The sequence below is a fragment of the Somniosus microcephalus genome, chromosome 1, assembly GCF_052327205.1.
Source record: "Somniosus microcephalus isolate GS21.2 chromosome 1, FLI_Smic_1.0, whole genome shotgun sequence".
In the NCBI taxonomy this organism is placed as follows: domain Eukaryota; kingdom Metazoa; phylum Chordata; class Chondrichthyes; order Squaliformes; family Somniosidae; genus Somniosus; species Somniosus microcephalus.
The window spans coordinates 293,728,314-293,744,942 of NC_140987.1; the positions used below are offsets into that span (position 1 = coordinate 293,728,314).

The 16,629-nt window shown below is 41.4% G+C and overlaps 1 protein-coding gene across 4 annotated transcripts in view; it reads left to right on the plus strand.

The window, feature by feature from the left end:
* The window catches only part of LOC147124841 (receptor-type tyrosine-protein phosphatase delta), a 148,983-nt gene that overhangs the window by 14,420 nt on the left and 117,934 nt on the right, over positions 1 to 16,629 (plus strand). For 2 of the 4 annotated variants that reach the window (XM_085993914.1, XM_085993928.1), the window contains exons 2-5: positions 4,811 to 5,023; positions 9,719 to 9,879; positions 11,056 to 11,067; positions 12,580 to 12,692. In XM_085993914.1, coding sequence (XP_085850040.1) covers positions 4,811 to 5,023; positions 9,719 to 9,879; positions 11,056 to 11,067; positions 12,580 to 12,692 — 499 coding nt within the window. The remainder of the gene's footprint in view (positions 1 to 4,810; positions 5,024 to 9,718; positions 9,880 to 11,055; positions 11,068 to 12,579; positions 12,693 to 16,629) is intronic. The other 2 variants (XM_085993920.1, XM_085993934.1) reach the window with 1 other exon arrangement.

Here is a 16,629-nt window from a genome sequence, read left to right on the forward strand (position 1 = left end):
TGGGATATACACATGAGATTAAGGTAGAAGCTGAAATATCATAAACAAACTTTAACATTTTTTGTATTATTTTAAAAAATCATGGAATTTTTATCATGGAATGGAAGGAATGACATTTTACACTCAGGCCAGGGCCAGAGAAATTTTTCAGCCATAATTATGACTTAGTACACCGTCAAAAACTCAGTTACACCACATTCAACAGGGCTTAACATTTTCAATGGTTTTTACAGCGAGAATAGTGCTTAAAAGGTGAAATTCACGTCAGATCACTGATTCTGTGTTGATTGCATCTGCGAAGACAGCAACAGTGCACCCTGTGGAAGAGCAGGGTATCACTGATAACAGCTTCCGGATTTCCGCATTTAACTGCGCATGTGTGGACGCCAGAGGTTGCGTTTTGCAGTTTTACAGAGTAATGACAGTGAACGCTGACAGTTTCGCAGTCATTACAAATGCAAATTCTGGACCAATATGTTCACCTTAAGGTCCCCGCATTAAACCAGAATTAAGTCACTGGTATAGATTTTCAGTTTGCCACCTGGGTGTAAATCTGGTGTTGCAGGTGGGCTGCCCATTATAGACACCACCCGACTTTCATTTCTGTCCCATGCAAAGCAGGCCGAGCAGACCAGTTCCTTCTCTGTAGCAGAAATCCCAGCACCCTAGGATTTCTACCAGTGGAGAAGGAGAAGGAGAAATAGAAATACAAATGAACGCAGCAACTGCCACACATCTCCATGTTCAACCACATGGAGGACTGAAATATATTTGCACCGCCCCAGACTACACAAAACATTGACCTGTGAGCAACTGCTTATGGTGAAGTCCAGCTCCACATTTTAAAGGTCACACCGCAGAGGGATTTTGTGAATCTGCACAAATGATAGATATTTAACTATAGCTCCAGGTGCGATCTGCTTGATATGTTTTTACACGAGTCCAAAATACTGCAATAACAAACTATCCCAATGCCCCAGTGTCCAGCATACATTATAGAGGATGCCAGAATTTTCATTGGTGTGATTGGCAACTAATTGTAACAGCTAGTGTTCAATGAAGAAATGCTTGCGGTTCTGTGCAGCAGAGAAACAGAAGCGTTCTATTCAATTCAATTCAATTCAATTCAATTCAAATGCTTTATTGGCATGAAAGTTTACAGGGAACCATATTGCCAAAGCTTACATAACAAAAAGTACAGTTTTCCAGCATTCTGTAGGTGTCAAACAATTCTGACCTTCGTTGGGTACATACAATAATACTTTAAACAATATTAATTTAAACAGTCTTTGTACATCAGTGGGTACATTCAGTATTAATTTTAAACAGTCCTCAGGTTGTGACATGTTGTTACATATTTGGCACCAAGGTATGGTCTGTCTCCTTCTCCCAGGACTAATCTTAATTTTGACAGGTCATCCAATTCCTTGAAATCTGGGGTTGTTTGGCTGAGCTTGTCAAATAATACGTTTCTTGATGTGTTGAATTTTTCGCATTTTAGGAGGAAATGCATCTCTGTCTCAACCTCGCCGGCCAGACATTGATCACATATTCTATTCTCTCTAGGCTGCCAGGATTTCTTGTATCTTCCTTTTTCAATTGCCAGTTGGTGGTCGCTTAGTCTGTACCTGGTGAGGGTCTGTCTCTGTTTTGTGTCTCTGATGGTCGAGAGATAGTCTGCCAGTTTATATTCTCTTTTTAGGGCCCGGTAACATTCTAATCTGCTTTGGCTTTTGGTTATTTTGTTCCAATGTTCCAGGTAGGTTTCTTTGCTTTGTTTAATGATTTGGTTCACTCGGATTGGTGTTTGGACGGCAGTGTTGGTCTGGGACTGGTCAGGGTCCGGCTGAGTAGGACTACTTAGTTTCAGTAGCAGCTGACTCAGGGGACTCTTCTGGGTTTAGTTCTTGGGTCTGGAAGGCTTTAAAATGAAGGGTGTCTGGGGAGCTAGATTTGAGGTGATTTAGGAAGTTTAGTGCTCGTTTTTGGATGTTTATTATCAGTGGGTATCTGCCTAGTTCGGCTCTGCATGCATTTGTTGGTGTTTTCCTTTGGGTGCGAAGGATGCTTCGGCAAAATTCTGCATGTAGGGCTTCTATTGTGTGTTTTTCCCATTTAGTGTAGCTATGGTGATTGAGCGGGCCCCATACTTCACTACCGTACAGCGCAATCGGCAGGATTACGCTGTCAAATATTTTTAGCCAGATTTTGATTGGGATTTGGATGTTGTAGAATTTTCTTTTTATTGCATATAGGGCTCTTCGGGCTTTTTCTTTTAATGCATTCACTGTTATGCTGAAGCTCCCTGATGCTGTAATGGTTAGACCAAGGTAAGTGTAGCTCATAGTGTGTCCTATGATGGTATCACTGAGAGTAAACTGGTATTTGTTTTCCTGACACTTGGGCCTTTTTTGAAAAATCATGATGTTGGTTTTCTTTAGATTTACTGTTAGGGCCCAATTTTGGCAGTATTTGTCGAGTAGGTCTAGTTGTTGCTGTAATCCCTGTTCTGTGGGAGACAGCAGAACCAGGTCATCCGCATAGAACAGGGATTTCACTTCTCCATCCAGGAGACATAGACCCGGTGACTCGCTTTGCTCCAGCATGTCTGCTAGTTCATTTATGTATATGTTGAACAGGGTCGGGCTCAAATTGCAGCCCTGCCGGACGCCTCTTCTCTGGGTGAAGAAACAGGTGCGTTTGTCTCCAATTTTGACACCGCATTTATTTTTCAGATACATCGATTTAATAAGGTCATAGACTTTGCCCCCTATTCCACACTGAAGAAGTTTGTAATAGAGCCCTTCGTGCCAGATAGAGTCAAAGGCTTTCTTGAAGTCAATGAAACAAGCGAATATTTTCCCATTTTTTGTTTGGTGTACATGCTTTTCAATGAGAGTGTGAAGGGTATAGATATGGTCGGTGGTGCGGTGTTTTGGAAGAAAGCCTATTTGATTTTTTCTAAGGATCTTATGTTTGTTAAGAAAATCCAGTAATCTACTATTTAGAATACTGCAGAATAACTTCCCTCGACAACTGTTGACACAGATGCCGCGGTAGTTATTTGGGTCTGATTTGTTTCCACTTTTGTATATGGGAGAGATGAGTCCTTGGCACCAGATATCGGGAAAACAGCCTGAACGTAATATGATGTTGAATAACTTGAGTACCGCACCCTGCATCTCCATATTGCTGAACTTGAGCATTTCATTTTTGATGTTGTCTGGACCACAGGCTTTCTTTAGGTGGAGAGATTTTGTTTTTGTGGCCAGTTCTTTCCATGTGATTGGGGAGTCTAGAGGGTTTTGGTTGTCTTTAATTGTTGCTTCTAATGTGTGGAGTTTTTCTGTGACATGATGTTGACTTGGGTTTGTTTCGTTTATTGGGATGTCTTTGTAGAAGTTTTCAAAATGTGTTCTCCAGATGTCGCCATCTTGGATTGGTAATGCTTGCAATTGTGTTGTACTCAGGTTATTCCACATTTCCCAGAATTGATTTGGATTAATGGAGTTTTCAATTTCTTCGAGTATTTTGTGGGTATAATTTTGTGTTTTGTTCCTAATGGTGTGTTTATATCTTTTGAGGGTCTCATTGTATCTAGTACGTAGGTCTGGATTGTTTGGTTGGCGATGTTTTTGGTTTGATATTTTTCTCAGGTCTTTTCTGGCATTTTTGCATTCGTGGTCAAACCATTTCTCATTTTTATTGTGTCTTTTGTAACGTTTCCTCTTCTGTTTCACAAGGTCGGCTTTTACAGCTGCCTCATGGAAGATCATATTTATATCATCTATGGCCATGTTTACACCATCTCTGGTGATCTCATATAGATTTTCTTTAAATTTTGATATTTTACTTGTGAGATCAGGTGAGTTTAGTGCTGTGATGAATTTGTCTCCACTGTCTGGGGCCCATCTGTATGTCTGGTTTATTTTATGGAGCTTACTGGGTTCCTTTTTTGTGTCTGTAGTTTGGGCAGAAAGTTTAAGGTACACATTTATTTGGTTATGGTCTGAGAGGGGGGATTGCTGCCTGACAGTGAATGCGTTGATATCGCAGGGGTCCAGGTCAGTGATTGTATAATCCACCACACTAGACCCAAGAGTTGAGGAATATGTGAGTCTCCCTAAGGAGTCCCCTCTGAACCTACCGTTAACTATGTACAGGCCTAAGGCTCGGCAGAGTTGCACTACCTCCCTACCGCTTTTATTTATTTCACAATCAAGGTTGTTCCGATTTGCGATGGCTGGTGTGACATATAAAGGGGTCTGGCCAAACACATGGTTGTTGCCCTGTGGGTCTATGAAGTCAGGTTCACATCCGGTCCTTGCATTTAGGTCCCCACATAGTAGCACCTTTCCTTGGGCCTGGAAATGGCTGATTTCCATGTGGAGAGTGTCAAATATCTCCTCTTCAAAATATGGCGATTCTATTGGGGGTATGTAGATCGCACATAAGTAAACATCTTTTTTTGCCATTCCTATATTTTTATCTAATTTTAGCCATACGTGTGATTTTCCCTGTTTTATCGGTGAGATGTGTTTGTCCAGTTCTCCTTTATACCACACCAAGATTCCCCCGGAGGTTCTGCCCTTGCGTGTCTTAGTGTTCTTTACTGAGGGCACAATGATTTCATGGTACATTGGAGGACAGTGGGTGGGCACGTCCTTTTGGCACCATGTTTCTGTTAACACAATTATATCAATGTCTTTTATATCTTTTAGGAATTCAGGGTGCAGCAAAACATGCATTTTGACCTTCAGTGTTGCACATTTAAAATAATTATTTAACTGAGTCAATATTTCTTTTACAGTTACTGAAAGAAATTACCAGGAAGCGAAGAAGTATTCGTCAAAGGAGGCACGCAGATGTCCTTAAGCCATATATTGCAGCCCACTTTGAGGTTCTTCCTAATGAGTTTACCCTTGGTGATCGGCTGTTTTACAGTGGATTTGAAAACAAGCGCCTCCAAAGTGGTCAAGAATACGTTTTCTTTATTTTAGCCATTCTTGACAGCCCAGAATCTGTAAGTTTGGTTTAATTTTCATTCCAGTTAGGGTTCCTCCACGCGCAGCTGTGTTCTAAAAAAAATGAACAATGGTTTTAATTCTATTGCATCCTATAGGATACAAAATAAATGGTTTCAGGGTAGGTACAATCATGCATAATATATTTATGAAGAAGGTAATTGTGATAGATTTACAATGTCAGGATTAATTGGTGTACTTATAGTTAAGGTAAGGGAAGTATTCCAATCGTACTAATTTGCTTAGCTTTGTTTTGTAATTCTTTAGTACATTAAAATGTTGAAGAACAATGGTGTAATGATAAGGTACCCACTTCAGGCATTTAGAATGAAGTATTGTGCTCTCCTTCTGTGTTTAGAACTTTTCTGTGCTAGTCTTTTGCTCTGTACAAAAGAACCAAACTAATCCTTCCTGCAGAATAGAGGTCAATTGATAGGATATTAATCGTGGCACAAAGTGCATTAAAAGGATGCAGATATATGATGCATCTATATGGGGACAGTATTACCACAACCTTTGATGTTGATTTTTGCCTAAAATTAATTAAAGCTAGCTGAAAAAGTGGTTATTAAATTTGTGATAATTATGAAAACCTTACATCACCAAACATAAGGAACATTTGTTGTTTGGAAATATTGAAATGTTGCACCATCATTCATCATTCATTTGGATTCCACTTGCAAATATGAATTGCCAGTATTCTAGGAGGAAATTCATTTAATGCACTGTTCCTTTAAGAAAATTTGTACCTGGATGGTGAATTTCCCTCCCCCATCCCCTGCTGTGCAACACCCTCAGTCTGAGGCAAGCCTCAATTATTCTTCACCCACCATAGATAGCAGATCGATGTATGTTGTTTCTTTGCCCAGAGTATTCAGATGTATGCATTATTGAGAACAATAGAAGTTAACTAAGTGACCATTTCTTGGTATTTGTTTACTCGTTGGGTTTGAGTCTCTCATTAAAGTTCTTGGAAGTGCAGAGGTGAAATTCCACTGAATTTATTTATTTATTTTCAGTTTCAGCATTAGAATGACAATAAACTTATGCACCATTCAACTGATGCTATCTTACATCAAGGCCTAGCCCAGGCTATCTTGGAATTGACCCAATCTCAATTGACCCAAATCCACAGCTGTTGACCATTTCCGTCAAGTGGCTTCAGAATTTGTGTTAACAGCCTCAGATCATTCCCAGTGAAAAATAGCCAGAGTACCTGTCTTTGTTACCTTCCATTATTGTGTAGCATTTCCACATGTGATATCTGTCCCATTTCCACGTGATATCTGTCCCACATTCAGCACACCAGCTAGTTGTAATCAACTTAAGCATTATAAGGAAACTTGGCCACAATAAGGTCCAAGCTTGATTCATCTTGTTGCAGTGAAATCTTGGGATCCCGCTCAATAAAGTATTCATCCACCCTCAGATCTAACAGCGAATGAAGGATGATCAGGGAACTTTTGCATTGGCCAAGCCCTAGGGAGAAGATATCAGCACCCTCTGGTCACACACAACCTTCTCCAGCATCTGTCACAAATCAGCTTACCATTGGTATTTGGCGACTTAATTAACACTGGTGCTGGCTAAATGACCAGGGATTCACAACGGGCGCCCAGAGATTTTCATCATCTTCACAAGCACAATCTTTGGCACCACTGGAAGGGGTTGTCTTAGCAACTAAAACAGCATTGATCTTGGTTTACTTCTAACCTATGCTGCAGCTGGACATAACCCCAGCTGTGCCACATTCTGCTATATATCTCAGCAGGTCAGGAGATCAATCCTGAATAATCAATCCCAACAAGGAAGGTTCCTGTATACCCTTTCTTCATTTCCTGTAAAGTATAGATTATTTACAAGCTTCAAGAGAACAACATGATAGTCATTCTCGTGACCCCCATATTGATCCAGGAAGACATGGAGCTCGAAATGCGTCTCGGGCGGTGGCGACAATGGAACTGAATATCCGGCGCTGCGAATATCGGCAGCCGATCTGATACCGCTCGTTTTGCACCACCGCCGGAGACAAATTTCTAGGCCTTGGTGCTTGGACCTTCCAGTCCTTATCACCAACAGTCTATAAGGATCTCACATAGGGAAGGTTTTCTGACCAAAGTCAGGTTTGACATAACACACACGACAACTTTTAATTTCAGAGCTCTTGAAGGCTGCCTGAGAAGAACAGGGTTCCAGCCATCATTACTAACAGCCCTGCTGGACTCTGGGAAAGCATATACTGTGCAGGTCGAAAAGACTAATTGGAAATGCTTTGTTGGCTTGTAACGTGACTGTTCTTTCAAAGACTGGGGTGTAATGTGCCAGTGATTCTTTAATGACCTCACATTCTGCTGGTGAAGTGACTCCGTCCATGCCCTCTGAAATCTGTGTTACTGCTATTTCTGCCTGTCATCCACTTCTGACAGTACAGCAGTGGGTGAACACCTGATGTTGTCACCGTTTGCAAAGAACACATGGTACATATGTCCATTTGTTTCTCAGGCGGTCCCTACTTGAGATTTTAATTTGATTCTGAGCAAACGAATTTCAGTACGTTTTGAACCCCTTGGTTCCTGTGAGCTTCCGTTTCTTTCCTTTAAGGCACTTCCTTTATTAGCTCCTTCATCAGCACTAAGAATCTGCAAATTGCACATGTTAGTGATTGATCCACAACCATTAGATATTTTTTCCACCCGTCACTAATGTGAGTGAAAAGTCTGGTTCTACAGAGTAAATTCACCAATCCTGTGTTCACAGTGGGAGCTGTGCTCAAAGAGTGCAACATGATAGCATCGATTCACCAACTCATCTTCCCATTTGAGCATGGTCCGACGCACAGAGTGGGTGAAGTTACTTTCAAGTCCAAACAGGCTTTTGAGGAACCAGTACAGCAAAGATCTTCCAACCCAGAGGAATGGTCATTTTGAGTACAAAGAGTTTTATTTTTGTCAGTCTAACCAATGCTTGGTTTCGTTTGGAAACTAGAATTTTAGAAAGCCCATTACTCAACTGCAATTAGCAAACTGGGCAGTTGCATGTATCTTCTTGTGGTTTACACGGCATAGCAGGAAAAGATAGGATTCACTTGAATGTGTGGAGAATTCCTCACAGTGACATCTTTAAGACTGTAATCTGAAGCAGACTACTTGCTTTCACCAAGTACTATTGGCTTGACTTGACAGCTCAAGGTGATGAGCACTTTGCTGCTGCTACTGTACTCCAAACTAGCCTGAAGAACCCCACCATCAACATTTTTGCTACCTTGATGTACTTGCTTTTATCACGTGGTGGTTGAATGAATGAGGAGGAATGATTTACTGTAAGTAGAGCTTTTCTCGTCCTTTGAAAGAAGTTTCCTCCTCGGCCACCCTTCATTGACCTGACAAGGCTTGGAGCCGTGCTGCTCTATTACATTTTGTAATTTTCTAGTTACCGTTACTTTTTTGCGAGTTCCTTAGGTCTGCTGCCTACAAGGGTGAAAGAACTGACATTCTGCCTCAGATTGAGGCTGTGGCATGGCAAGGTGGATGCAAATATTCTTAAAGGGACAGTGTCCTCGATGGTTGCAATTCTCAGTTGCAAGTAAGAGTTAAATGCCTTTCAAAACAGTGAGAAAGATTCTTTCTACCATAAGTGATCTACCATTTTCCTTTTTAATACTGCAAATGTTACATAACTAAAATGAGAACTTTTGCAATGAAATATGTGAGTCTTTTATATACGGTTAGCAATTAAGGGATGTCACTCTGCGGAGATAAAACCTTGTGAGTTAATTAGAAACAGAGGAATTGCTAGACGAGAAAGACCAAGGTCCATCTAGGTTGTCTTCTACCATCCGGGTAGTCACATGATAACAATAATAATGGAGTTGTTGACGAATAACAGCAACCCTGCAATTTTTTTTGCGGGATCAGATGTTTTAATGTTGTAATAAGAACCTTCTTTGCCTAATTTTCCATTCTCAAAATGTAACTTTATTTGATTTCAAGGGCCTTGAATATCTTCTCTGCCACAGTGGTGACAGACAGGCTGAGATTTTGCCTGCCCATCATTTGCGTCCCTGACCCTGGCGCATCTGTCAGAGCCATGGGCTATTTGCATATGGGTGCACGGGTCATTTCCAGCTGGGGTATCTGCCTCAGTTGAGGAGCTGGAGCGTCAGTGGGCTAGCCTGACCAATTAAAAAAAAACAAGTGCTTGTTTTCAAATAGGCCAGCTTTCATACTACAGGTACAGGCGATCACTGCGACTGATTGCGGTAGAGAAACCAAGCTTTTAAATTTTAACCGCTCTTAGCAACACTGGATGCCAGGGATACACCGTTGTGCCTTGCACTCAGCATCGCTCGGGTTCAAATGGCAGGATATATGTCATCTAAAATATTGATGTCTTTTGTACAGCATGTTGATGCACCCGCCCATTCACGAATGGGTGTGCTATGTAGCTGCCCCTAACTCCTGCACATGTTATGATAGGTGAATAAAAGGGTGGGGACCCACAGTGATCGCCCAGATTACAGCAGCTTTATGCCGATTTACCAAACTAAATTGGTGGTTCACATTCTTAATTCCTTTTTTATATATATATATGTATATATAAAAAAAGGGTGCAACTCAATTTATTCCTCGTTTGTTTGATTAAGCAACTCAGCTCATTCCTTCTAATCTTTCCTGATATTCTAAATCATGTTCCAGATGATGTATGCAACAAGTCCTTACTCCGACCCTGTACTGTCAGCGGACCTTGATCCTCAGCCCATGACCGATGAAGAAGAAGGGTTGATATGGGTGGTTGGCCCTGTCTTGGCTGTTGTGTTCATCATCTGCATTGTCATTGCTATCCTCCTATATAAGAGGTAAGAAAATTAGCACTATAGGTTCAGTACATAAATTGGTATTTTCAGTGCAGTGATATCAGGGAAGGACTGCTTTGCAAAGAGGTACATGTTACTGGTACAGCAATTGCTGCCATTCCACTGACACATTTAATAACCAATAAATACTTGACTGCCATTAAAGCAACCAAATAAGATAAGTGTCTAAATAGTTATCATTTAGTTTCAAACAGTAGTTTGCAAAAATAAGAATCCAGTGAAAACAAGCAGTGAATACTATCACCACAGCAAAGGCAAAAAAATTCCCATTTCCCAATACTGCTGTCTCTCATCATGGGGGGCAGTGCAGATTCAATCCACCTGATTGAAGTATTTAATCCAACTACATCTAAATTAGTGTGAAGTATCAAATGAGGAGTTGCTTGAGCACATTCATGTTGTTTCAGTCAGACAAATGTCAAAACCAACAAATGTACAGTTTGCTGTCAAGCTGCTGTCCCTGATTCTGAGCTGACCCATTACTCCGGGAATAATCCACATTACGCAGCCACATACTGTCAAATGAAAAGCTCCCTCATCCCTTAATGGAGGCGTGCTGTGCTTGGAGCCTGCGGTAAAAGCTCTTTGATGTCGCCACCTTCAGCTTCTGCAATCATTATTTTCTTTGCCTGTGTCAGTTCTATTGCACATCAGACAATTTTGCTTTTACTGATTCTCAGTTGTTGCTAAGTCTAACAATGTCAGCTCTGTTGTTTCCCTGTGTACTGCAAGCATCTAATAAATGTAGGCATGGACTCATTTGACATACTAAATTTCCTCCGAGACTGATGATTGGTAAACGTTTAACAATACCAAATTGTACTATCACCACCTCCACTAGAACCATAATTAAGTGTGGCATTTCAGTATACTCTGGCCATAAGTGAATGTGACATTCGAATTGAAATGTATTTCTGTTGAAGCACGCTTGTTACTGTTTTCTTGGCCTGACCTTTAGTCCTTCATTATACTGCTATTAGAAAGCATTAACTGCACTGATGAACTGTCAGTTCCTAATTTGCATGTTAAGTAACATGTTCCCTGCCAGTAAGACATCTGCAGTGAAGCAAGTATGTTGCCATGGCTATTGCTCTCCGAATGGGAAGCTAACATACTGACCTTTCTTTTTTTTTCTCCTGTTGCATTACAATGGGACAGCAAACCTGACAGGTAAGCAGAGGTGTAACTGCTGAAAGGGGCAGGGGGGCAGGTGAACCAGTGTCCTGAGGAAAAGGGAAAATGACACCTAAGTTTTACATGAAGAACTAATTGGTTTAACCCTGAAATCATTGTATGTAATCATCAATATTAATGATCTTATCGATGGCCCATAGTCTGGAAACAAGCACGAAAAAGGAAAGACTTGCATTTATATAGCGCCTTGAGCAACCACCGGATATCCCAAAGCGCTTTATAGCCAATGAAGTACTTTTTGAACTGTAGTCGCTGTTGTAATGTAGGAAATGCAGCAGCCAGTTTGCGCACAGCAAGGTCCCACAAACAGCGATGTGATGATGACCAGATCATCTGGATTTTTTTAACGTTGATTGAGGGATAAATATTGGCCAGGACACCAGGGATAACTCCCCTACTCTTCTTTGAAATAGTGCCATGGGATCTTTTACGTCTCATCCGAAAGACGGCATCTCCGACATTGCGGCACTCCCTCAGCACTGCACTGGAGTGTCAGCCTAGATTTTTGTGTTCAAGTCTCTGGAGTGGGACTTGAACCCACGACCTTCTGCCTTGGAGACGAGGCTGCTACCCACTGAGCCATTGGCTGACACAAAAGCAACTAATCAACTGTTACTGTTTCCCCCAAAGCACTTCATCAGGAAACAGCCTGCCTAAATGTTTAGACTGGACGGTACAAAACAAGAATCTATTATGAACCATTGACAGCAGCACATGGTGGTCGTGCTGCCGGTGGCAACATCACCACTCCCTCAGTTATATCCTGAAATTTTGTAAAATGATTTCCATCATTCATAGAAGCATACACTTTATTAATAACTGCCGACGGCAATCAAAGGCCACGTGACCTAGCGGTTTCAGAGCTGCAGTGTGATAATGTGACTTGCCATCTGGAACACTTTTCGTTCGCCTCTTTTATCATTTTCCACAGTATGCAATTTTTTTTTTAAACTTCTTTCCCTAGCAGCCTTTATAATCTAATAGAAGTCGTTATAAAGTTATCTGGAAAAAAAATATGATTACACATTTGAGGGAATGGCTCTCTTTTAACCACATTTTTAATAAAAAGAGTAGGTAAAGCCCATTTTCTGATTTTGTAATACATTTATAGGCATTGCTTCAGTGATCATGCCAGTGGGTAGGAAGGAACTTGACAGTAGACTGTGGCTGAGGAATGTAATTGAATTTAAATGGTACCTATGTATGCAATGTAAATGCCCGCAAGCTCCCTTTGATGTGGAGGAAGAAAATGGAAAAAAAACTTTAATATGTGAAAATAGACATTCCCCATGGAGCAAACCACAGAAATTGAGAATAAGTTTATCTAATGTTGCTGCAGCAACTATTAGTCAAGCAAAAATTTAACAGGTTGATTTTCATCATTTCTACCGTTACCTGAGTTGTTAATAAATCTGCTTCTTCAGCTCATTTAACTGCATCAGTTTCAGTCTGTCTCCATGACCGCTAACAACAATGTTCTCCTCGTAGAAAAAGGACAGAGTCTGACTCGAGAAAAAGCAGTATTCCGAACAGCAAGGAATTACCTTCTCATCATCCCACTGACCCAGTAGAACTGAGACGTCTCAATTTCCAGACTCCAGGTGAGCTGTGGAAAAGCTTTAGCCCAAGCATCCCAGGTTTGTGTTGAGCATGTTAAGGGGTTTTTTTTCATAATGAAATGTGGCTGCACACAATTCTATTGACGTTTCTCATCGAAATACACTCAGGTACCTCCTGTTGGCCTTAAGATTTATCAGTGAAGAGCTTCCAATAAAAAAAGAAAGGAAAGGTAAAAACAAGGGTTTGTCTACCGTGCTGTATAGTATTGACATTTCCCTGAATAATCACTGTACGCCACACTGTATGCATGACTGCCCCTATTGGTGATATACCCTGAACGAAGAATTTGTTTCAGGTGTTGCAGCTTTAGGTGTGCTCAAAACAACCAACAGACTGTAAACTGGTTGGGACTTTTTCATCATTTCACCAGCTATTATGCTTGTGAGTATTATTACTCCGGTAACAGTTTTCAACTGGTGTTGGGACTCTGTTCTCTGTGAAAGTATACAGTGTTTTTGTCTTAATTAAAAGGTTGCCATCTGTCCACACTTAATTGAGCTCTATAAAGTAATGAAAAGGAAAAATAAGACAATAAATAGTGCATATGTGATCAAATAATAGACAAGCCACTTCTCACTGCTGTTTGGTCTGGGTTTGAGTCCTGCAAGCGTCAAGCTGACAGACCAAACAAGAAGGCAGTGAGTTTCAGAAACTTGGGGGTCGATTTTCATTAAGCTGTCGGGAAGGAGGCGGGACTATAACTTTCGGGTTTTAGTCCCGCCTACATCAACGTCCGGCCAATCGACGCGATGTTCCGTTGATTGACCTTGTTGAGCCCGCTAGGCGGGCTCAGCAGGCCAATTAAGGGCCACCCGGCAACAGGTGACGTCACAGACTGAAATTTCATCTGTCAAGAGGTCTTGACAGATGAAATATCAGTGTTTCACAGCTGTTTGAAGCTGTCAAACACTGACAGTCTGACTTCTAACCTGAGTCCTTCTACACAGACTCAGTTAGAACTCTCACTGGCACTGAAAGCTGAAGGCTGTCACTTTTGACAGATCGCAGCCATTTTGCTTTCAGTGCCGGCTGAGTGATGGACTCCCGACGCCTACAGGAAGAAAGGCTGTTAAGGTAAGTACAGGTAATTTAAACTTCTTTACACACTTTAGACACACCAAACACACTTACCTTTGCACTCATGCACCCATCACTCACCTGAACACCGACATCGCGACCCCTCCAAGCCCTTCAACCCGACGGCCCGCCTGCTCTAACCTGGCGTGGTTTGGAGCCGTCGGGAATCCCACACGACACCCCTCAAAATAGGGATTAGGCTAAAAACTGCCTGTTAACTACCTGTTAACAGACAGTTAATTGGCACTAATCCCTTCCCGCCTCAGGTCGGCGGGTCCCAGTGCGGGGCGGGTACCCGCCTCCTCTGAAACTTACGTGGAAGCGAGTTTTGGGCGGGATGGTGTCGGGACCCCCAAATTTGGGATTTTTGCCCCCCCGCCCGCCTAAAAGCCTGCCTCACGGCACACAGAAAATCTAGGCCTTGGAGTTGGGCCATGAGCTGGAATGCCCAGCAAAGTTTCCCCACTCGACATCTCATCCCAGAGGAATCTGGTCACCAGTCAGCCGAGGCTGGGATTCTGTTGCATTAGATGTCACGGACTAGTCTGTGCATATTTGCCAAGTCTCCCATATGAAGGAGTTAATCATTCAGCATGCAGGTGGGATAAAACTCCGGCTAAAATTTCACTGAATTAAATTTAAAAAAATAACTGCCAGTGGCAACTAAGCTATTGCTTGAAGCCGAGAATGAGGTATTTTTTAGCTCTCGACCTATAAAAGGGTTTAGATAAGGGGACTGTTTCATCATTGATCTGAGTTTGCTGTTTGATGCAGTGCTCTTTGGGAGGGTTCTTTCACCGAACCAATAATCGTAAGACAATGACAGTCAACAATGCAGCATTGATCATGTCCCAAACATATTATAGATCAGATGTACTCAGATCAAACACCACAACGATGAACAAATATCAATTTAATCATATGCTAAGCAACGGAGACAAAGCCAAGCACCTGTTTTTGAAAATGTAACTGGTTCTGGTACTTCTTATATGGCCTACTTTAAATGAATACTCAGCTCAAGTCTGAAAAAATACAATATTATCCAGTAAATAAATGGATTTAAGTACAAATAACCCCTTAAAGGAAGGATCTGTAAAAGAAAGAAAATTGGAAGGGGAAGAGGTGATACTTGTGTACAGTGTGGAGGGGACTGAGTGCCACAGTGAATGAAATGCTGCTCCTTGACTCCGAGGACCTGGATTTTAATCTGGGTCAAACTGATGACAGGGAAGTCTCTTGCTGCTGATTAAGCATTCCAAGTGACAGTCAGCCAAGTTACTGGAACAAGTGCAAGTCCACAGAACACAAGCCAAGACATAATTCAACATTGTTCGCCAACAAAGGGTGTGCGAAAAAAATGACAGTTACTCTGGTATACTAGGCTGCTTTTCTGAGATTGGTGTTAAGACACATTAACCTACATTTTCCAATCAGTCTTATTTTATTGCCAGTAGTAACCCATGGGTACTGCCAGCATTAAAGTTATACTGATTGGAAAATTTCAGCTATCAACCTTGAAATTAGGATATGTGAAAATTAGCATACAAACGCTTAACATGCTTGTATGAAGTTCCTTCCTCCGCTATTTTGACAGAGGTAGCAGACCATTTATTGTACATGGGTTAACACCTCCATTACAATAGTGGGAAAAGAAATTTAATACGAACGCATTAAGCATTCATACTCTAATTTTCTTAAAGTGTAATTTCAAGGCCAACATTAGGTTAGTGCAGAAAGATCTGTACTCTGTATCTGCCTACGCTATACCTGGCCTGAGGCTGCTTAATACTGACACCAGTGCTTCAAGTGGGAAGTGTTCTGTTTCGATTTATTTATATTCGTCACTTTGATGCAGACAGAAAAACCTACCCCTCCCTGCTCCCAAAATGAAAGAAATTCTACCTGGTAACACCCTGTAAATTCAAACTGTAAATGTCTTTCAATAAAAAAAGGAAAGGAATAATCATTCTCTTTTGCAGACCTGGCATTTTGCATGCTGACCCCTGTTTGTTTCTGATGTATGGTCAGTGTCAGGCTCCACAGACTAACCACTAACCAGCTTGTTTGAGATGACCCTCAGGCAACCTCAAATTCCCAACTTAACAGGAATTGAGGATGCTTTTTCTTCAATAGAAGAACAGAGACATAAATATTGATTTCTTTTGGAAAATCTTTTTTTCCTGAATGGCCGCCTCCTGTTCCCAAAACAAACGGTCTATAGTCAGTTTGGAGGGCCGCTTTCTGCGATTTGATGTCAAGACTCAAAAGTGACACGGCGCATTGAGCCTATGACATGACCATGTGGTTAAAAAACCTGGGCTGTGGGAAACATAACAACCAGTAATGTGAAAATTGTAGCAGGATCTAATCCACATTTAGGGACTTTAGTAGCATAGTTCAGTGGATGAGTGAGCTCCATTCTTTTAAATGTCTTCAGTGTCTAATGCTGTTGTGGGTACTGAGTAATTTATGGAGTTGTGACTGTGACCTGTGCAGCTGTTACTAACCTATGTTTATGATTTTCAACTGGCTTTCCCTTTTACAGCCTTGGCCAACAGCTCAGTCCCTTATCCCTCCCTGATTGGCTCTGTCTCCTCCCTCTCTAGCTACTCTACTGCTCAGTCTTTATGTGATAATAACACTCTCCCACGAACAGCTCCAAAAGGTCTAAATATCTTTGTCTCTATTTTGACATTTGAATACTCGGTCAAAGTACGGTATCATTGTGATTTTTTTTGATGAGTCATATTGTTCGCCTTTCATGTACATGCACATTATCATGTCTGTGTGTAGCTCTTGAAGTTCCAACAGTCACTCCGTTAATATTCCTCGCCAGCTCCT